General features: G+C 36.5%; 1 protein-coding gene across 1 annotated transcript; it reads left to right on the top strand.

The window, feature by feature from the left end:
* Positions 1 to 252: 252 nt before the first annotated feature.
* Positions 253 to 22,528, top strand: LOC113965744 (protection of telomeres protein 1-like). The gene is made up of 10 exons (XM_027679592.1): positions 253 to 559; positions 1,258 to 1,343; positions 4,860 to 4,972; positions 7,838 to 7,971; positions 11,055 to 11,127; positions 12,408 to 12,499; positions 16,308 to 16,418; positions 18,153 to 18,221; positions 19,392 to 19,506; positions 22,389 to 22,528. Exons 4-10 carry the CDS (start codon positions 7,849 to 7,851, stop codon positions 22,526 to 22,528), a joined length of 723 nt encoding a protein of 240 aa, XP_027535393.1. The 5' UTR covers positions 253 to 559; positions 1,258 to 1,343; positions 4,860 to 4,972; positions 7,838 to 7,848.
* The last annotated feature ends 753 nt before the right edge of the window (positions 22,529 to 23,281 follow it).

Here is a 23,281-nt window from a genome sequence, read left to right as displayed (position 1 = left end):
CCCGCCTTTCCCGCTCCTGTCCCTGTCCCGCTCCTGTCCCTGTCCCCCTTCCTGTCGCTCTCCCTGTCCCTGTTCCTGACTCCGTTCCCGCACCGTTCCCGTTCCTGCCCCGTCCCTATTCCTGTCACGGTCCCTGGTGCGCGTGCGTGGGCGGCGGAGGGGGCGGGAGACAGATGCCGCCTGCGCGCGTGCGCGCGCCGCCCGGGCACGCGCGGTTTGCGGGCTGCGTGCGGGCGGGCGGGCGGAAGTGGCGCCGTGGGCCGGGCCGGGCACTCGGGGGGCTGGAGGGACGGATCGCTGCGTACTGGAAGTTTCTTCTCTGGCACCGAGTGCACTGAAAAGGAGTTTCTGTTGTTAATACGTCTGAGGTCTTGGTTTTAAAGATCTCGGTTTCTTGCAGCTGGCCGTTTGACTCTCTGAAGCAGTTAGTTCACATCCCGAGAGGATCCGCAGTGTAGTCCAGTCTGCCCGAGGTCTCTCTGTTTTCAAGTGGGTTGCTGCTTTCTAGAGCTTGAAACACTGTTGAGATAATGGCTGTGTAAGAACCCACTTTCCTCAGGTAACGTTTGATTGTGGCCTCTTTTGCATAATGTCAGATTAGTAAATTTTAATCTGAACTAAAGACAATTTTGGTTTGATTTTTTCTGGTCTGTTTGCTTTGGTTTGGGGGTTGTGGGTTTTTTTTTGGTTTATTTGTTTGTTTTGGTGATTTGTATTTTGGGGGTTTTTTTTGAGAATTCTAGTTGTACTTTAGTGAAAGTAAGTGCCAGCTGTGTTATGAATAGTAAGAATAGGCTAGGACTTATTTCCAGAATAAGTGCCTGGAGATCTGCAGCAAGAGCAAGCTGAAGCTCAGATATGCTACTAACTTGGTTTCTCCTGTTTTAGTTAGCTGACAGTTCTTATTTTCTTCTCATGATAATTCTCAAGGAAATCATAAGTTACAAGATGAAATTCTTACAGAAATTCAGACTGCACATTTTGTTCATTTAGGGCCCTCTTGATTTCACTAAGACTGCTGTCTGACAAAAGATTTCTCTTGTGACTGCAGGTTGAGTTTAAGGTAGTTCTGTGTTGTCAACTCTGTTCAAGGTGTAAATATTCATTTTTTTGAGAAAATTTTGCATAATCTATAGTAAGAGTGTATGACTGTGTCCACACGTGTGCTTTTAAAATGACACATTACCTATGTTGTAATTGTTTTAACTTTTGTACAGTTAGTCTGGATATTGCACTGACTTGTATTTGTATTTATAGGGGCTTCAGATACCGACCATTGTGGCTGACCACATCAATGAGATGCTGATGCTCGTGGCTGTTCCTTCATTCTTCACAAAACTGTGGTGAGGTTTCCTCCAGAAGTCCACACAATCATGTAGTTTATTCTTTGATTTGGACAATGAGTTTATGTGTCCTCTACAAGTAGCATTTGCTTTGATGGATGAGGAATCTCCTCATGCCTTTGACTACTACAGTGTCCTTTTCCCAAAAAGGCATTAATCCTCTTGATGTCATTTTTGTGTATGACTGAAGTATTTCTTGTTTGTAGAGAAGGGAGTAAACTTTTAAATTTACCTCTCACTTCTTGTGTTTTCTTTGCTTTTGCGCTCCAAAGCTAATTTCTCATTAGTTTTTGAATAAAAGTAGTGTTCTAGAGGAGACTACAGAGGAATAGTCTTTTTCTTGTAGTGAGAACTAGAGTCAGGACTCAATAGTGTATATCGTTGTCTCGAACAAAGCCTTAAATGCTAAATGGATCTGAGTAATCCAGGCAGAGAGGTGTTAATTGCTTGCTATTCTGTGGATATAGATTGATGTATTATGATGATACACCATAAGAGAAGAACAGGACTAACTTTGACTTCCTCCTCAATTAGGTTAATTCTGGAGTCAAGGTAGAGAATATTAATATGCTTATTTTTCAGTTTTGTTTTTTGCAGCATTAAGTGCTTGCAGTTTTTTACAGTGGAATTTTGTTGTCTATAATATTTATATTTTGATTTTTTGCAGTATGAAGTAAAAGTGGTAAAGCTTATCTTGCATCTTATTTATAATTTAGAATGCTAATAGGGGCTCATTTTTTGTTTGTATTTTTTTTCTTCTTTTAAGTGTGTCTTGATGAATTTTTACTGAAGAAAATAGCAGAATTACAGTGTTTTAAAGAACTGGACTTGGAAGACATATGTCTTCAAATATATGAAATCTATGATGGGACATCATTCCATTACTAGTGAAATGACTTTTCTTCCAATTTGTTATAATCTGTTAGTTCAGTTAATCTTCACTGAATCGTAGTGATTCTCCTTGCTCAAAAAAATTCTGCAGCTTCTATATTCAGAATGTACGTGGAACGATTCCTGGTTCTAACAGGAGGTCAGCTTGATCCATCTGTCATGGCTAATAAAGTGTTTTTCACTGCTAGAATGTTCTGTGTGCTTTAAACAATTATAAGGCATGTTGGTACCTTTAGTTTAACCCTGTCCTTTTGTGACAATGTCTTTGTACACTGAACTTGCTACCTACAGCTTTTTGTACTGAATTGTTTTAGAAACTTTGTACTGCTTTACTATGTTAATTGCCATACAAAATTTGACTATTTCATGTTACATAGAGAATCATGGAGGAAGGGGCGAAACAGCGATGAATTGTCTTGATGATAAGAACATATTAGCTTTTTCCATGTAGCTTAGTTTTCTTTTGTTCCTGTCTTTCAGTCATGTTGCCTTGGTGTTGATGTCAACAGTTCTGTAGTGTTTGTGGCTGTGTGGTGTTAACTTCACTTGTAACTGTGGCTTTTGGTTTATTATTGTGCACTGAAGGCTGGTATAATAAATTTTGAGAGTTTAGATTCTGATGTTTTTCCAAACATAATTTGAGATTTTTTTTAATTAAAGCGAAAGTTAAAAAAGCCTAGAGGAAAAAGAAGGCTTACACATAAAGACTTAAATGGTGAGGTTCTTCCTACCATTCTGTTTTGCAGTGCAAGGCTCAAAAATTGCAGTCTTTAAAAGCCACTGTCTGTTCTATAAGTGCATAGATCTTTGGGTTTATGCTTGAGTTTTAAGCAGTGAAGTTACCAGGCTCTCAGAGCATGTATCTGGGCTGTGCTGGACCTAAAAGGAAATGCTGATTTTTTTTTTTCTTTCTTTCTGTGGGAACTGATGAAAAGATTGTGAACCTGAAAGCTTTTCAAGTTTCTGTGCATGCAACCCAAACCAATACCTAGATGCCTAATTTAAGTCTGTGGGTGTGTGTACTCTCGAGCTGCAAGTGAGAAGGATGGAGTCAAGTTCTTCAGAAATATAGGAATTTTTCTCTTGTTCCTGGACCTAGAGAAAGAGGGATTCTTTGACTGCCACATTTTGGTGGAATAATGTCCTATTCCAGAAAAAAAATAAAATAAAATGACTGCTTCTTGTTCAAAGCCATTTCTACTTAGCAATTGTTTTCTGATGTACTGTGGTTTGAGTTTTATGCTTTTGAAATACATGCTACTATTCTGTAGGTAATACAGACAGTTATTGTATTGAGGTAGATTGTTCCACTGTCTGAAATTTAAGGTCTAGAAAATTTGTAGGTAGAATGTCAGGGACAGGCAGAGCAGCGCATGAGAGTTAAACCCATAGCCATCCTCAGTGTTATATTTCACTTAAGCAAGTGAGATATATCACATTTGCATTGGGGGTGTTGACTGGTGGGTTACATCCTATATACAGTATGCAGCCTGTATATCCTTTCTGGTTTCTCATACAGTGTGCATCTTTTCATACAATTCTTTGTTTGTTAAAATCATTAAGCTATTTGGTTGCTCCCTCTCTATATTTTTGTCACTTTAACTACTGGAAGGCAAAAGATATTTGTAGTTCACAGCCTTCCTCCTTCACTGTGTGCATGTGCTGTGTGTCCTTCCTCTTCCAGGAGTGTCCATGATGCTGTCTACCCTTCTTGCAGTCTCTGTTGGTATTGTTTGGTTTTTTTAACTACCCATCCTTATGAATAGCTCTGTTTACACCACTTACAAGCTTTTGTGCAGCAGACTCAGGTTGGAATGATTCCTGTCAGTGTTAAAGTCAGTCTTTTGGGAACAAGAAAGATACTTGACAGACTTATTTTCATGTTTTGCTCTTCAGGAGAGTAGTGAACACCAAGAACAGCACTAACAATATCTTCATGCATATTTGGGAAGCCAGTACCTATTAGTTGATTTTTGAAAATTTACTTCTATGGCTCTTAGAGCTACACTCATGTCTTAGTTTTTTAATTCCAGAAAACAAGAATCTGGGAGCCTCAACAATTAGCAGTTAAAACACGTGGCCTTAGTTTTATATCTACAAAAGTTTAATATCTGGGAAAAAAACCCACTTGTTTTGTACCTGAATATTAGTTACATAAATAAATTGTAGTAGTGTACAGTAAGTAAATAATACGGGCAGGTCCCACTGCATCATCCTACATATGGCTTCCTTTTAGAAATTCTCCTTTGTAATTCTGAAGGCACATGTGGAATATTTGTCCCATTGAAATAAGTGGCAAAGGCTGTTTTTAAATGAAGGGATAGGAGCTACAGAATTGAGGGTAGTCATAAGAGAGATGAGTTACTAAACCTTAGTTGCTTTCTTTGCTTTGTTTTAACAGTAATGTTTGAATTATAACAAAATTCTCTGTGTTGTTAGATGTCTTTATGGGGAAGAAAAAAAAAACAAACAGAAAAGTCTATTTAATTGCTCAAGCACTGTAACAGAGAGAAATAGGAAAAAAAAGAGTGTTAATCTGTTATGTTGGAAATCTCCCTAGCTCATTACACTGTTGCTGGATGAAGATCAATATTGCTGATTAACTTTGAAGTTGATTCTTTCTAGGTAGAATAGATCAGCTTCTCAGCCTGCTGGAATAAAGTGTGAAGTAGATACTTTGAACTGAAAAGCTGTGTAAATCTTCTAGTTGCTCTTTTCACTAGAGGGTTGGAATCCTAGTAAGCTAATGACAATGCTCTTCTGGTTCGTGTTTGAAAACATACAGATAAAGGCATCATTTTTAGCCTCAGCAACATTCCACAGAAATTGTAACTCCTAATACCTCACTAGTTAAAGTAATCAACAGAGACAGAATAGCATCTGCCCCTCTGTAGCAGGCTGTGACCTCTCCTTCAGCTCAAGTACAAATTGAAACCTGTCTGGTGTTGTACCTCCCAGCTTTGTGCTGTCCTAGGTTGACACTGGCTGGAAACCTGGTGCCCACTAAAGCCTCAGGAGGACAGGGGAGAGAAAATACAATTAAATTTTGTGGAATGAGACAGGGAGATCGCTCACCAATTACAACTATGGGCAAAAGAGACTCAAACAAACTAGTTTAACTTATTGTTGATCAAGTCAGGATCGTGGCTAGGCTTCGCGAATGAAGATTTGGGAAAGGCTCTAACCACATTTGTTACAAACACGCTGGTGGCTAATAAGGCCAGTACGAGATAGACATGTCCAATTGCAAAAGGCACAGCAGAAAGACTCTAGGTGATATGTTCTGCAAGGCACGATTCTTTCTGCGTTGTCTTTTCTCCTCAAGGGTGATCCTGCTTGCTTTCTCAAAGGAAACAGCAGCGTTATAGACGGTGTGTCTCCAGGCCTCCCGATTTGAGGCCAGAGTAGACCAGTTATGTTGGTCAGTATGGCCAAGGCTGAGATGTTGTTTCAGGGAGTCCTTGTGTCTTTTCTTCTGGGCTCCTCTCTTGCGGCAGCCGGTGGCAAGTTCACCATAGAGCACGATCTTAGGAGGGAGGCGGTGGTCCCTCATCCTGGAGACGTGTCCTGCCCAACGCAACTGTGTTCTCAGCAACATGACCTCAATACTTGTGACTGCTGCTTGTTCTAGAACAGATGTATTGGTCACATAATCTGACCAGTGGATGTTAAGGATTGTACGGAGACAGCGTTGATGGAAGCATTCTAAGAGTCCCAGGTGGTGGTGGTAGATGACCCATGATTCGGAACCATATAAAAGAGTAGACAGCACTATGGCTCTGTAAACACTGATCTTGGTACTTTTCTTCAAGTGTTTATTTCGCCCTATTCTTTTATGGAGTTTTCCGAAAGCACTATATGCCTTTGCTAACCTGATCAAATCAGAATAGGATAATGAGAAATAAGAAAAAAAAATCTAGAACTACCTTTCCCCCACCTCTCCCATCTTCTGGGCTTAGCTCCACTCCCAACTACTCTACCTCCTTCCCCTGAGAAACACAGGGGACAGAGAATGGGGGTTGTGGTCCATTCATCTCTGCCACTCCTTCCTCCTCATGTAAATTGGAAGCTAGGAAAAAACAAAAGCCAGTCATCCTATGTATAGTCATTTTGACTAAGAGATCCTTGAGCCAAATATTTTATTTCATGGAATGCTCGTTTAGTGACTGTGACTTTGTGCTAATATCTGTTAGAAGGGGATTTTCCTGAAAAATGGAGAAGGAGAAAGGAAGCTCATTCACAACTAGAGAAATAGTCATGAGTAAATACTGAAGTCTCATATCTTTAGATACTGGAATGAGAGGTGGATTTTTGTTTTTTCTGAAGAATAAGGTATTTTTTTAAAGAATATCTATAATGTTGCCATCAGCAGCTATATGAATGGACTCATGTTTCTAACTTGTGATCTTTCCATTTTACAGTGGTTTCCCAATTCTGTTTCATTATAACTGAATATTTTGGAAGAATTCAGTCTGCCTAGCACTGAAAAAGCACTTTTGAACTGAATTTGAAATGTAGTTTTAGCTTTTATTGAGTAGAATACCCAGGTTTTATGTCCATTTGAAAGTACAGGAAATACTTTTTTTTTTCTGTTCTTCACTGTCATATAAAACCATCATTGCTAAAACTCTGTCTGAAATTAGGACTGTGGCTATAATACTGCCAACTGAGTTTTAGAAAACAGATAGCATTTTTTCTTAGTTTATTAAAATGTACTTAAAACAGACGATTGATAATGCTGTGGCTTTTATGTAGATACGCACTTGAAATAAAAATTATACAGCAAAAAAGCAAAGATAGCCCAAGAAGAATGAGATGACCATATAACGAGAAAATATAGCAGTAAGCTACTTATTGCTAGATCACTTCTTTCTGTTTCTCATATGTGTAACTTCACTGTAATAGACTATTCTTCCTATCCCCCATTCTCAGCATTATAACACTATCACCAAAAATTTACTTCATTGACTTTCAGCACAGTGAATAAGCAGTAGTTGACACAGTCGCACGTTTTTTAGCTTTTTACCAGTGTGTTCCGTGTTTAGCAACTGTAGATGCCCATCTTATATTCTTTGTTATTTTTTCATTCCTGGAAAATTGATGAAAATTTTAAAATCTGTGCATAAGTTTTTATTTTTTTCATTATAAGTTGATAGACATTTTATTTTCATGCAGTCAAATTTTCTTATAGGGAAGCAATTGAATATAGAGACTTTTTATCCATGACCTTATGCTGAGGAAGGAGAAGTCTCTTCTTGTTTTTTATCTGCATTTCTGTACATAAAATATTAACATTGTTTACATTGCCCTTTTCATTTATATGTAAAGCAATATTTTCTTGCCACTTATGGTGTTTTGGAATGCTTGAAAAATCAAGTAATTTGGATGACTGTCAATTGCCAAGGAAGTGTTACTTTCTTTCTTCTTGGCATTTGTGGTACTGAGACAAGACTAATCCCTATGAAAATTCTTAGTCTTACACAATTAAACTTTCCTGTTGTGAAATAGATAAATATTCCCCTTCTGAGTAAACTGCAACCTCTAGTAATTTTTGATTTGAACAAGATGAGTATCTTCAGGACTCTTTAAAATTTTTTATTTAGATAAAGCAGCTATGCCTGTTCAGTTGCTGAAGATCGTGAAAGAACAATCTGAGACTCCACTACCAAGCCATTTGCAAAAGGAGGATTTGAAACACTTGCAAGAAGGCTGTGATCATACCAACAAATATATTCAGGTAACTGACTAGTAAAAAAATTTTGTCCTACTTTGAAATAGCTCCTGTTATATTTACAAGACACCTCCACATTCCAGCTCAGCTGGAGAGATTCTGCATCTCTGTGTCTTTGTGTGCATCTGTTGCATATCTTAAAGCAGTGGAGAATTATGACCTTGTTGAACTTCATTTCCTGTTGCTAATGCCTTCATTGTTTCACAGTCCTGCCCCTTTCTGTTACATTATCAGACTGAAATTTTATAAGAGGTTTTCTTGTCATAGTTTGTAAACTGTGGACCCATTTAAAACCACAATAATATGCTGAATGCTGTGCTGAAAATGGACGGGTTGTGGGAGGTCAAGTTGTACTTTTTTTTTTAAAAATATTAATAAGCACCTCCATCCTGTTAAATATCAGATTTCGGAGTAATAATTTCTAAAGCAGTTCTCCCTTTGTATGGAGCAATACAGTTTTATGAGAAGAAGAATTTGTAGCAACTACCACCATCAAGATACAATTGGGTTTTTTATCACTACCAGGTGTTCACTTACATTTTGCAATAACCGCAAATATATTTCAGATTGGAAGTACAATGCTGCTATACTAGTGAAAAGCAGAAATATTTTTTTCTTACCTAAAACACGTATTCTCTGTAAAATGCAATGTCAATTCTTTAGGGTGTTCTTTTTTATCCTGTTTAACTTTTTTTTTTTCTGTGGCTCTTTTTAGTCATCCCTGATGCTTCAGTGTCAGGAAATAGCATTAATTGAGGCTTGCTTTCAGTCTGTTACCAAAAAACAAGGGAAAAGAAATTAAAGCAAGATAACTGTAGAAAACCTTGGGTGTCTTGAATCCTTAAAAAATGGCACAAACATTTTAAAAATATAAGCTGAAATGGTTTAATGTTTTTCTGTATCCAAAAAAAATTTTTATTTCCCCAGCTCTATATTCCCACTTCCAGCTCTAGTGCTTATCTGACCTTATGTTTGAGTCCATTCATGAGAAATAAACTGAGGAAGACTATCCGTATCAAAGGAGTGAGAGAGGATAGTTTGCTGCTCTCACTCTCTGCACTGGATCATTGTGATGTTGAAGAGGTGCCAGGAGTACTGCACTTAGGTATAGCAAAGGAACAAAACTACCCCTTTTGGAAGCAGGCAGCAGTTGAGTGTGATAGGAGGTGATTTGATTCAGAATGATCCAGCCTCCCTTAGGTCTTGTAAAGGAATGAATGGAAACATCAATAACCAATGCTGCTAGCAAACAGGGGTTTTATTCCTCAGGGTGTAGTTTCCTGTCCCTGTTCACCTGGAGGATATATAGGGTTTCCTGCTTTGAAGAGCTATGTCTGCAAGCAGCCCTGACATGGAAGAACATGGATTCTTATTCAGAAGGAAATGGTGAAGGAGACAAAAATAGATTATAAATTAGAAAATGTTTCTGCCAAAATAAATGTTTCCATTAGGAAAGCAGAGCAGTTATTAGCTGACTATGATTTAAAGCATATATGCAGTGCTATAGCTGATTGCTGAAAGGAAGAGTGTGTAGAATGTCTTTCTCAGGCTTCTGCCTTATGTTAAGAGAATATGCTGCTGCTGACATGGATTAGTAGGTGACTAAAACAGCTTGGCATAAAAACAGTGCAGCTGGAGAGCTGATAAAACTGGTGCTAATGCAGCATTAAATATGTAGGAAAATCCAGTTCTGCAGTCTGAGCTTGAAGTAAGCCTTAGAATACACTGATGTTAGGTTGTCTTAGTGGTGGCACAGCACGCTCACTCTAGACTGCCAAAATAGGGATCAGATCCTGCTTTGACAAAGGAGGAAGGGCAGATGGGGATTTTTATGAAGGGTGTTCTGGGAAAAAAGCAACAAAAAACATTTGAGATGCTTCTGTCTGACTTGTGTGCCTCAGTCTTGTCATTCTTCTGAAACTTTTTTTCTTCCTGACATCCCTCTGAGAAATGCAGATTTTAAATTTGTGGAACAACAGCACAAGCAATGTTCACACATCCTCAGACATCATGTCTGTTAACTAGACGTGATGCCTTCTCTCATTAGTTCATCATCCTCTGGATTTTGCTGTGACAAAGCTGAAAATCAGCTGCCAAATCAGCTATGGGAGCCGACTGAGGGGCGAGGCCTGACAAGGAAGGAGAGAGTCACTAGAGGAATTGCACAGTCAGTTTGAGAGTCTAGTAGCTTATGGAATGTGGAGGGTTTTGGAAGAAGTTTGCTTATGAACTCAATAAACAGTCCAGGATTTGTGGGGGAAGAGTCAATTTGAGCAAGTTTTGCAAAGGTAGTTTTTGTTGAATTTTGGAGCCCAAGTGTTTTGGGCATGTGGAGAAAGCAGTAGGTAAGTAGTATGTCTGCTGAGGAAGATAACTAAAGCATAGGTGTTTGGGATACAAAGGAAAGTGTTGGGGCCAGACTGTTATAGCAAAGAATGTGGTCCAGAATTTGAAAACTCTTTGGAAAATGCTGGGATGTAAAAGTAAAAATAAAAAGCAAAAATAGTCAGAAAGCACTCGCTATCTCATCAATGTATTCTGCTTGTAAATAGCATGCTGGTATGGATTGAAATTTCCTAGTAAGAAAAAAAGAATATATAAACATCAAGTGTTCCTGAGGTGACTGTTTCATTGCAAAGACATTATTAGATGAAAAAAAAAATCTGTAGTCTTTTATTTACCCGAGTACAGTTCAAGAGAATCTCAGCAAGAACAATTACATATATTAGTTGAAATTTTAAACAAAGTTGTAATTTTGAAACCAAGTGACAAACCTTTCTGTTTTTAACAGGTTAGCTCCTACTTTTCACAGAGAAGACTGATGAGTTTTGTAAGGAGCCTTAAGTGTCAAATTATTTTAAAAATCAGCATCTGCAAAATAGTGTTGAGGTTTTGTGGAGTCTTAGTATTTCTTTATAAAACTGATAGTAAAATGTTGTTGAATTTGATTTGATTTCCTCCTCAGTTAGCATGTTGTATAAAAAATTTTACTCTGAAACGCCTCTACAGTAAAAACTCACTGCTGCATATTTTATCTTGATTTGATTTAGTCTTAGTTCACAATATTTTATTTTATTTTTGCTTTTTAGGGAATAGTTGTCCTTTCCTACCCATTAACAAAACTCGGAGATGGGACAGACTTTTTCAAGATTGTTCTTCAAGGTACTACATTTAAGTATACGTTTTAAATTTATGGTATTACATCAATAGCACCTGCTCTTCTGTTCAGTAAAATGTTATATTTAAAATGTTATCTGAAAGTGTTTATTTCCTACAAAAAAAACTTATCTTAAACTTAGCCAAGTAAATTAATGGAAACAATGCAGTCTTTATATTTTAGTAGACTTCTTGTTGCATAATCTTTTAAAACACTGTCCTGGAAATGTATTACCTATATATGCAGCTTCAGTTGTGTATTTTCAAACTGCTTATCATAAAGAAGGACTAAGAAAATTGCACACATAATAGTTAGCACACAATATACATAGCATGTACTATGTAAGTGAATATTTAATATAGGTCAGTAATGTTGATTAGCAGCAAAATAGTTGTGTTTCATTCTGTTTTAATATAAGCAGTTAAAAAAATTGAATTTCACCTGATTACTCCAGTATTTGAATATCAGTAGATATACTAGCGCCTTGAAAGATCTAAGTTGTTCATCGTAATAAATGATACTAAAAATAATATGTTCCTTTTAAGTCTAAAGTTCATGCCCCCTCCAGCCAGGAAGGTGGAGAGTGTCATTTCTCAGGTGTCTGTTGGATTTAAGGAACTTTGTGTTTCCTGCCTTTTCATACTCAACTTATTCCTTTCAGTGGTTAGAGAATCATCAGTTGCTTTATCATTTCTATGTAATGTACACTAGTGTACAACATGTGCACATTTTAAATGGTCCTCATATGAAGACTATTCTGAGCAATATACCTATAGTTATCACATAAAAGCAGTTTTATAACTGTTTGAAAAGATTTTCTATTTGTAGATTAATTGAAATGAAAAAGTGTTAGACTGTAGATTAACTTGTTTTGTACCCTGGTGGCCTAGTGGTTAGCATGCAGGACTCTCACTGCTGCAACCCGGGTTCGATTCCTCGGTCTCCCGGGCAGATGGAACCCGTTAGCCCTGTGAGGCCATCCATCTATGAGAAGGTCACTCTAAACAAACCTACATCCTGAGGACCTCACTGCCATTGTCCAAGCTTGCTTGGCCCCGGCAGATGAACCTTAGGATTAAAGGGTGGGCTCAGTTCAGCACAGGCTGTGTCTCACCTAAAAAATCCATTGCGCAGGCTGGAAAGGTAAAAGACCTTTCCCCAGATCTTCGTTCGCGAAGACTGGCCATTATATATATATTATATATATATATAAATCACTTCCCATTGCTATTTTGTTTTGGAGAAGGTATGGTGATTGGAATCACTTCTGCTTTTTTTACTCTAGGTTTGGATGACTTGTGTTCCCGGATCAACAGCATCAATATTTTAATATATGGAAAAATGGCAGAGGATTGTGCAAAAGTTATACGCCATGGGGTAACAATAACCAAAAAAAACCGTATTATTGTTTTAGGAATTGTTTTTCACAGCTGTATGTTGACATCTTGTCATTGTCTGCCTGTCACTAAAATTAGAAATAGTCTGTTCAGTCCCTTCAAATCTATAAATATGAACTAAAAAAAAAATTTGCTTATGAAAATTCTTTCTAACAGTAATATTGAAATAAAGCAAGTCTTTTTGTCAGTGCTGTTTACCTAACAAGTAAAGGATCATGAATACAGATAATAGGGAAGTCATCCATTTATATTCATATTTTGAATGTTTTACCATTTGATAATGTAGATTTTAGAATTTAATTGATTTAAAAGACAATTACACTGAAGCCTTTTTTTTTAGAAGAAAGAAATAAATTCAAAACTATGCATACAGTTTTCTTCATTGACTGGGTGCTGATGTTGTGCTTTGTCAGGGATAAAAGCTTGGTTTGATTGGCTCCAGGATAAAGGACTTTGACAAGTCAGTTTGTGAGTTTGTGAGACACGGTGCTGCAACTAAAGAAGGAAAGCAAGATAAAAACGATTACCTCAACTTAATATTTTTTATTAGATTGCCTTTCAGTTTACTGGCATTTCAATATTAGCCAGATATCAAATTAAAATTAGTATACAATACATTATGAGCTCATGTTAGTGCTTTTTCATTTGTGATATGCATTCACACTAAATCATAGAGTAGTTTGGGCTGGAAGGCACCTTTAAAGATCACCCAGTTGCAACCCCCCCTGCCATGGGCAGGGACATCTTTCACTACACTGGATTGCTTCAAAGCCCCATCCAACCTAATTTTGAACACTTCCAGTGATGGGGCATCCACAACTTCTCTGGACAAATTGCAGTCTTTATACAGATTTCTCAGTTCCACGGAATTTTGACAGTGAAGCCAGGAAGGGAGGTTCCTGAACTAATTTGCTAAATATACAAGCTGTATAATCTTTTAGCATTCAAAGAACAAATCAGTTTTGTCTCGATTAAAAATACAAATCTTGAACAAGGCACTAAGCAGCAGTTAGAAGATAAAAAGATGAGTGCTAAAGACCTGAGTAGGAAACCACAACCCACAGGCAACACCCCTTAGATGGCCAGAGTGCACTAAAACCAGAGTTTGTTCTTCCACAGTGAACTGAACCTTCATGGTGCTTTCCACATGTCTCAAATGATCTTTTAAATTTGGAAGAACCTGAACATGAGGAAACAATGATTTCTGAAACTAACAGAGTTGCAGTTCAGCAATTATGGACTAGATTTAATTTTAAGACACTACTGATTTTTAGCTGTTAAAGAGTTACTTTAGAGAAGTCCGGTACTTTCTGTTGTTTGCTTGCAATTTCAAATTTTAGTGTTTTGTAATTTCCATATTATTCTTGGCATACTGTAACAACTTTAGCTAAGTAGCCTAGCGGGAGGAGCAGGCTATTTCCAAGAATGTGAATAACCATGTTGTCTCCGGAGAGTCTTCTCATTCTGTAACAGAATAACCATCAAGGAAAATATTGTCCTTCCTGTATTTCACGCTTTTTGAATGAGGGAAATAGGATTTCTTTTTGCTGTTTGAAGATGTTGGTTGAATCTGATAGTTTACCTATATATGTAATGTAATACTCTTCCACTGAAAATCCGCCAATTTATTTAAATACCTTTGATTCCCAAGCCAATTATGAGAACTTCTTAGCTAAAGGTTAAATGGAAACTAATCGATATTGTAAACTAATACAGCATTAAATTTCAAAGCACTATGCAATATTATGAAATTTTTTTGCATGTTTAGAAACTGTAAGTCACAACCTGTTGAAATTGACTGTGAATTTGTAACAAATCTGAGAATATACCTGTTCTTTCTCCTAGTATAACTAGATTTTGAGGTTTGTACTGTCTTTTTTTCCTCATGGAAATTGCACAGTCCTTTGAAAGGTTTTGGGTTTTTTTTATGTCATGATACATATGGCATATGTATTACATGAAAGTAATCAGTAGTGATTAATTTACAAAAAAGTTTCCATTTATTATCAACCTGTTTACAGGCTGAATCTATGTAAATCTGAAGTTCCTTCTGAGACAGAGGAACAAGACAAGTCAAGTCAACTGTACAGAGCTTCACTCCTGACTCAGCAACCAAGTCCCAGAATCTTGTGCAGCCTGCAATCTAACAAAATGCTGAAGTGGGAATAATAGCAAGGCATAGCTTTTTAGCTGAAGGTTGATTTTACTGTTGAAGGAACATACTGGGTAGCATCAGCAACAGTGAAGGGAAAGACATGTACAAAAGAGTTTCCTGAAGCTTGCGTTTGTGTGGGTTTGTGTCTGGAAAGAATGAAAAAACTTTCGTATATGTTAGTAGGGTGGTGTCTTCAGAGGTTCAAGGCATACTGAGTTATGGAATTGTTTTGACACATTTTAACTTAGCTCTGAGTGTAGCTTACTTCTAGGAGACTTCCTAGTACTTTTTAGACAAAATATACATCGTATTCCCATTTATGACACTACCTAAAAATCACCATGCCCTAAGTAGTTTCATTGTGTATTAAACTGTCTGATTAAACTTACATTTTCTGCAGAAATTTTTTCCCCTATGTTTTAATAACTAAATATATCACTGTCACTTGATCTAGCAGCCTTTCTTTTTCTTGCATGAAACATTAAGGTTTTGGATCTTAAATCATTTACAGTAGCATTGTCAGATTGCTGAAATAGCAAAAAAAGAACCGTCATAGGACAGTATTTGGCTAAAACTGTCAACTTTAATCAAAAAGCACTTTTATTTGTTGTAATCAAATAAACACATGAACAAAAGTAATTCAGTAAAAGTTTATGGAAGTGCTTTTGGTAGAAGCTTGAATAGAAATAGAGTCCAAGTCTAATATGTTTATCAGAACGGATCACACTGGTACAGACCTGCTGTACAGTTCTCATAGCAAGGAAGCTGCCTGTAAAGGAATTTTCCATTGTATCAGATATTTTTTTTAATCACATCTGATTTCCTAAATGTATTTTATGTATTTTCTATCCTCTCCTGCTTTTTCTTTTTTGTTTGGTGAAGCTGCTGCTAAAAATGTGAGTTGCTGCTGGGACTTTTAAATCATGTACCTTTTAAATCCTCCTTTTCTTGTTCACTTTGTGGTGTCTGAGGAACTTTATACTGAAGTGAACTTTATACTAAAGTGAAAGTGCAGTTATAATTGCTTGATGTGCCAGAATCTCAGAAGTTATACCAGAGAAGTTTATAATGTCTCTTTTGCTACCAGAAACCTACCTATTGATTGACTCACCTATTTGACCCTTAAAGAAGAAATTGGAAGATGTTGGTCCAAACAAAACAGAAAATATTTACAAGGATAGTTTTTTCAAAGTGCAGCTGTAACTCAATGAGAAAGAAGCTCCAAGAAAAGAGGGTTTTGTCACTGCTGATTCAATGCGTGATTTCTTTTCTACCTTAGCTAAGCTTAAACAGAAAGGAGTCAGTCTTCAGTGTATTCAAAGAGAAATGAGTCTTTTGCTTTATTCAGTGTGAATCTTCCCCTCTAGGCCTTGTTAGAAATAGCACTCAGTCACAGTAGCATCAAGAGTGCAAAAATTTTAGCAGAATTTGAAAAGAAAAAAAAGCTTGCTGGCATTGGTTGGAAGTATAAATTCCATGGGTAGAAGAACCAAATTAGTTTTTACAATTTGTTTGGTATTTTTGTTTCTTCAATGTCTTGAGACTTTAGGGTGAAATTTCACATCACATACATTTAAAATAGAACATGTGATACAGTCTATGTAATTTTCTGTATATTATCTTGTCCCCATAGGACACCTTCATAGTTGCAGGATTTAAGGTGATAAAATCACCTACAGCGGGAGAGGATGGTAGACATGGTTGTCACCTGGAGGTGTCTGAAGAAGATGGATCAGCCATTTACGTACGTGGGTACCCAATTATTTATTCCCCCTCCCCCAAAATACTAACATTAACATTTTGCTTTATAGTAGAAAAAACATAAAATCTATTAGAAACTAAAGTGCTACAGATCATTTTACCTTGTTCATCAGGAAACAGTCAAGAAACATTTGTGTGCGTGTGCGCGCATGCGTGTGTGCATGCAGTTTTATAATAACACTAACCAAATTATTTCCCACAACTACTTGTTGAGTGCAGAAATTTTACTTTATTTGGCTTTAGATAGATTCCCTAGAGCTGCTTAAATCACTGTTGGGCATAACACATTTCAGTAATGCAGACAAGGTAGAGGGTGCAAGAGTGGTTTCGGGTCTGTAATTTTTAGTTTTCTCAGGACTGTGGGTTTGTACTGCTTTGACTCACATCATTAATCATTGCCTTTGAAACACATGAATTCATAAATTCTAAATTTTTACAAGAGAATTTCACCCTTTTTTCCTGAGTAAAATATTCATTCTTTTGTACTATTCTCACATTATTGATATTCATTTTTGTCTGTATAGTTGTTGTCTAATTAAATTTTAAGTTTAAGAATTTTTTTTTTATTTCAGAAAGGCATTTTTATTTCAGAATTCACCTCTGTAGAAACTAAATGATTTAAAATGGTAGTGCAGACTGTTACATGAAATTATCTGTTGATAGGGATGAAACATAGGTAAAAAAAGTATGTTTCTTTGAAGATAATAGATAGCAAAACTGTGACCTGAATCTGAACAGGTGTGTCTAGACTAAAAGTACCTAAATTTTAGGAACTACAGGAGGCATTTGATTGAGCAAGACCCCAGGACATACAGTCTAAACCCAAGGAGTATGAACCACTCACTGAATGCCTGGGTAGTGCTGAGGAGATGTCTGTCTCATCATTGGCCACAGAATGGAGCTTGTGGCACTTAATTTACTGACACACTTGTTGGATGCTTAACATTAATACCAATTATCAGACTTTTTATGTGCTTCACTTTCTCAGTTGTGACTTTTCCCTCACCTATTTAAAACAAAAAAAATGAAAGTAAAATTTGCTTCAGGAATGCAGCTGAGGGTGGAGAGCAAAACCACATCCCTAGCAGGAGTCTGCACTGTGGGGGCAATGTGCAGCTGAGACATGGGACCCTGTGTCCAGCAGACAGGTTGTGATGTAGCGTCGGGATGGTAGCTGAGCCCTGTGTTTCATAGTGAGTGGGTTTGTCAAGTCACCAGGATTAGTTGTTTAAAAGACCTTACACTGACCATAAATCTGGCTTATAAGTATGGCTCGAAAAGCTTAGAAACTGTCTTTAAATAGAATTTATCCCATTCTGATGAATTTGCTTTGACTTTTTTTTTTTTATTTTATTTTCCCCGAAAGGAGAGTAACAAGTCACTGAGAGTAGATCTGCTCAAAGCACTAACATGTATAAAACCTAAACACGTTTATATATTATGTTAAGCAAGTACAGTTTTAAATTTGTGGCCTACAACTTGCAAATGCTATTCTGCTAATGTGACCTAACTTATATTGAACTCATACAGTGTATATATTATTTTGAAGTAGCTTTTGTCTACTGCTGTAACAGCAGTAAATGTTTTTTTCTTTTGTGGATAAAATTTTACTAGATTCAGAGGTGATTCATATACCAAAATTGTCTATAGGGCTGTTTTGTATTTACTTATAGTCTTATATTTGCTTTAGAGTTATCAAATGTTGTTATATTTGCAGTGCCTTCAATTTTGTAATCAGATTTACACTAAACCAAGAACAGCTACTGCTTCAGAAACTGCATTTGTGGTGAGTTTATATTTGGGATGTTTTTAAATCATGAGACCAACTGTATGTAAATAAGAATGTGTGGAATTCATTTTTGTTCCCGTTTAATTTACTTCCATGCTCTTATCCCTTCAGTCACTTGTTTTGCTTTTAATTTTGCAAATAATATACCTGGAACACAAAATAAAATATGAAAAAGTAGTACATTTTCCATACTTGCAATATAGTTCCCATCTCGATCTCCAAACAGACTGCATGTTGGTTTAGAAAATACAAACTAGAAAGGTAACTATTGTTCTAAATAAGACTGTATGCTTGTGCTTTTAAAAAAGGAAATAAGAATCTTCCTTTGATTTAAAATCAGACTTCAGGTACTGATCTTAAAATTTGTTTTGATTACTTTTTGGAACAAGCCTTTATGTGTCTAAATTAAAATTCCACAGGAAATAGTATATTAAAGGCATAGAAATTGGTTTATGAAATTTTTTTGGTCCTTATCATGATGTTAAAGATTCAGTACTAATGATGATACAGCTTGTTTTCATGTTAATTTTTTTTAAGAGTTGCATTTTTTTTCCCTCAGTATAGTAATTGAAAACCATAGTTATCAATCATTTTGACAGAACTCACATGCTTTAAAAGAGTCTAACCAGCATGTATTACAACCTTAAGACAGAGGAGAATAGTCCTTAAACAGTAGAAACTAGTCCTTAATGTCTTTAATTCTCCAACAATTGTGCTATTTTAATTGGAAGATATGCACAGTGGCTGTGAGAGGTAAACCCTCTCCCAGCCCAAGACAATGATTCTGTGCAGTGACACTGCCGATAAGAAATACAAAATTGTTTATGTATATGCTTTAAAAAGCCTTTTCAATGGACATGTTAAAATGGATCAGTAAAAAATTGTCTTTTACTGTTCTTTATTATAATGACTTTTATTCACCTGGTTCATATATTGAAACTTACTTGAACTAACTGGTTGGTTGATTGTAAGGAAGATGCAATCACAAAAAGAAATTAAATGTCTTATGTGTTTTCTGAATCTAAAGTGAATAAATATAAAGAAATAGGTAACTTTTTTTAATATGAAATAGACATGTCTGAAGATGAATGATGTTAAAAGACAAAATTCTGTATGAATGTTTGAATAATTTTTCTTCTGTTTCCTCATTTTCTCATGCCATTCCAGTCTATTGCTCCAAAATATGTGTATACTCCCCTGAATCAACTTAAAGATGGAACTATAGTGAATTTGTATGGCATTGTGAAATTCTTCAAACCTCCGTATGTTAGCAAAGGCACTGGTATGTACTGTATTCAAGAGATTTTAAATCTCTTACTATGTTCATTAATATACAACCAGAACAACAAATCCACATAATCGTTTGACCATGGTTCTCAGCTAATATCAAGGAAACAGAACAACAAATAGTTAAGGGATATCAGAGTCAGTTTAGCCAAAGTGGTGGAGATAGCAAATGAAGAAAGTATTAAGCTAATACTATGAGAGCAAAACAGGGAAAAGGACCTGTACAAAAAAAAAAAAAATTACAAAAGCCCTGCACCTGTCCTTGTGGGAGAGGATTCTTGTGTAGCTGTGTGCAATTTTTCCTTGAGGTTTTGACAAGCAGCGTTGTGATGTGCTACAAATATAGCAGTATATTTGTTACTTGTAAAGTTGTGGGATAACTGAATATTTTTTTCCTATCAGGTGAACACATTACTTATTGTACTAGTTTTGCTAGAAGATTGTGCCCTTTCACTAGGTGCTCAGTAAGTACATAGCTAGGTGACATCACTGCTGAATTTGGATAAGCAGTAGAATTTCATACTTAAATCAGAATTAATCAAAATATTTTCTGCTTATTATAAAGGTACTGTCCATTTTGAAGTTGTTTTTTCCCCCTTCTAAATGTAATTCTAATAAAACAAAAAACCCCCAGATTACGATGGTGATTTTTGATTTTTATGATCTTAATTACACATGCAGGTCTCTTAAATAATGTCACTAGCCATGAATTTAGCTTCTAAATACAGAAATTTTAGAACTGAGAACCAAGAGGTAGTGGTTTGTCTGCAAAGCCTTTTGTGAACAGATCTGTTTGATCTTGCTCAAAACCTGCCAGCAACAGTCCAAAGGTGATGTGCTCAAGGCAGAGAGAGCACAATGCTTGCTCCACCTGCAGTGGAGGTTTGCTTACAGTTAGGTAGCTTAAAACAGCTAAAAGCTGCAGAAACATGGCACAGCCGAAAAAAGTTCCAGTCCCAGCTAAGGTTCAACTAATGGCTTCACTTTTTGAAGACCAAGCAATCTTCAGCCTTAGTTTGAATCAATTTATTGTTTGAGTGGGAGGAACATCTGGGGAGTCTGTGCAGATTTGTGTCTGCCAGCTTCAGTATGTTCATCTGAACTATACTGATATACTCTGCGCTGTGGGCATGCTTAATTACTTCCTTTTGGGGCATATAGTATTCTTCTAGTTAAACAGATATACTGGTATGAAAGACCTTATTGACAGGAAGTACTTGCTCCCACTTGTAGGTGAAGTGTGGCTTTCCTGTACTTGTAGCTGCAGTTTGGTCCAGCACTTGTTCACAGAAAAGACAGGACGTGCATGTGCTGGTCCCTGGGCCATTGTTCAGCAAGTGTCAGCTGCACTGAAGGCAGCCAGCAGCCGTTTTTAAGTTATGCAGAGCAGCATAGGATTTTTCAAGAATATATTAGATTAACTGAATAACTTTGGGGAACTCATCAGCATTTTTGCATAGTGTTGACTGTGTCAACAGAAGAAACAATGTATGGACAGCACTAGGGCCCAGTGCCCTCCTGTCTGCAGGACAGCAGTGCTGTGCTTCCCATACAGTTAGTTGTGGAAATGTATTCCAATTACTGTTTCTTATAGCAGTTGGCATGGCTTGCTCCTAGGAAACCCTTCTGCGCCACATTCTTACTCAATGTTGAGAAGGCAGTAATGTTCCCCGAAATAACTCTGAAACATAAAAAACCCCAAGTCTGAAGAACATGGGATAATCAAATTTAAACTTTAATATTTAAAAATAGATGTAGTCATTAAGTTGGGAACTGAGCCAGTAATGGTCCATCTGTTTTTATAGCAAATATAGTATGTGTTTGGTTTTTTTCCTGCGAGACTAAGTTAAACTATTATCATATTCTACATAGTCATTGATAACATTAAAGTTATAAATTGCATTTTTTAAGATGAAATATTATTTTGATCGATTTATATCAAAAAAAGGAAATGATAGTTGTTAGAGAAAGGTATGGAAAAGATAGATGTCACAGTTCAGAAAATAGTTGGTGTTTGATAATACTGTAGCCCAGTAAAAGCAGAGAAGTACAAATTCCAATTGTTTTACATTAAGAAAGTTACAACACAACAGATATTCCTAGATGTAAATGAGGAATAATGGTAAGTGAAAGTACCTTCAAGAACTCAAAGCATTTAGACTTAGAAAACACAAAATTTGTTCTGACATCTAGATAGAAATGTAAATATTCATAAGATACTAAATTAAGTCTGTGCATGTTGGCTGTGAATATAGCAAATGTTTTAGCTGCAGTTAATACTTAAATATTAATATAAATGCAATGATAACACAGTCTTTATGCTTTTTCAAACAGAAGGACCAAATTTAAAAGTTAACAAAACATTTTATTTGTGTGTGAGATCTTACTGCTGATACTCCTTCCTGCTTGATGTGCCATTAATCTGTAAAATACTTCATTGTAAAGGTGCAAGTATAATCTTGACCTGTACAGAGCAGAGAACAGTCATCTCGTATTTAAGATTGATAGATCTGTTTTGCACAGGCTGCCAAACACATCTGTCTGTCACTGTAGCAAGCTTCTCAAAATCTTAATTTTGTGGTGGTGTCTGGTAAGTGCTTTATCTGTAATAATCAAGGATATTACCAGTGATCAATGGAGGTTCTTTCGCCTTGAAAAATATTGTAGGTTTAAGACTCAGACTTAAAAGCAAATAAACAGGCAAAACAAACCCCACAAAATCTTTTAAAGATTTTGTTTCCTTTTTTCACATTGCTGACATCAAAAAGAGTAAGGGAATTAATCAAATATAGAAAGTACTATTTCTGAGTAAATCATGAAAGGGCAGTTCTTTAAGGATCACATGGTTGAGATTTGTCATTTGTCCAGCTACTTTAGCAAGACTTTGGAGAACTGAGGACTTTGAACATCCTGAAGACGAGCACTGGTTGCTGGAAGTCAGTAGGACAGCCATTTTTTCCAGATATGTAAAAACAATGAAGTTAAATGCACTGACTTTCCAGACAGCATGTCTCTGAAACAGCTAGGACAGATTTTTGTGAGTGAGTTAATCACTTCCATTTCATAAGTAGTAGAAACTTAATAGGGAAAATGATTATTTATTTAACTGCTCCTTCTTACATATATTAAAACTTAAGACTGAAGCTTTGCACTGTATTCCCACAAAGTGGGTACCACTGGAGTGGTACCTAGTGGTTAGTTTATATAATCTATAATTAAATGTTCATCATTTCCATTACCATTTTTGCATTAGATGAATATTAAAACACTGATGAAGAAATGAATTTTCAGTATGCGCATAAATCGTTTATTCCACAGAAAGTTGTTTTAACTAAGCGTGCTTCAGCTCAAGACATGTAGTTTGAAATGTCTATACATGAGAACTTTGTGTTCTGAAAACTGTCCAAGGAAGTACTTCCAGTCCTGCTTGGTACAACAGACAGATGGGATTTTGTCTGCTGGAGCTGTTGCAAGTGTTCAAAACTATATTCTAACTTTTTTCTCCAACAGTTTAAGAGTCTTAAGATACTTTAAATTTTTAACAAAGGTGATTTTCTCCTCTCTCCTCTTCCTTAATCCCAAGGACATCTCAAGTATTTAACCTTGAGATAGTGGTTAGCATGCGGGACTCTCACCGCTGCGACCACGGGTTCGATTCCCAGTCCCTCCCGGGCAGATGGAACCCGTTAGCCCTGTGTGGCCATCCATCTATGAGAAGGACACTCTAAACAAACCTACGTCCTGAGGACCTCACTGCCATTGTCCAAGCT

The sequence above is a fragment of the Neopelma chrysocephalum genome, unplaced genomic scaffold, assembly GCF_003984885.1.
Source record: "Neopelma chrysocephalum unplaced genomic scaffold, ASM398488v2 Primary Assembly neopelma1_45, whole genome shotgun sequence".
NCBI classification, from domain to species: domain Eukaryota; kingdom Metazoa; phylum Chordata; class Aves; order Passeriformes; family Pipridae; genus Neopelma; species Neopelma chrysocephalum.
Note: the sequence above shows the minus strand (reverse complement) of the source record. Positions and strands in the feature narration are given on the sequence as shown.

Bases quoted from the DNA above. Each gene is read 5' to 3' on its own strand.
- LOC113965744 (XM_027679592.1), top strand. From the start codon at position 7,849: ATGCCTGTTCAGTTGCTGAAGATCGTGAAAGAACAATCTGAGACTCCA. The intron at 7,972-11,054 runs GTAACTGACTAG...TTTGCTTTTTAG, and splicing joins ATACCAACAAATATATTCAG to GGAATAGTTGTCCTTTCCTA. The intron at 12,500-16,307 runs GTAACAATAACC...TTGTCCCCATAG, and splicing joins CAAAAGTTATACGCCATGGG to GACACCTTCATAGTTGCAGG.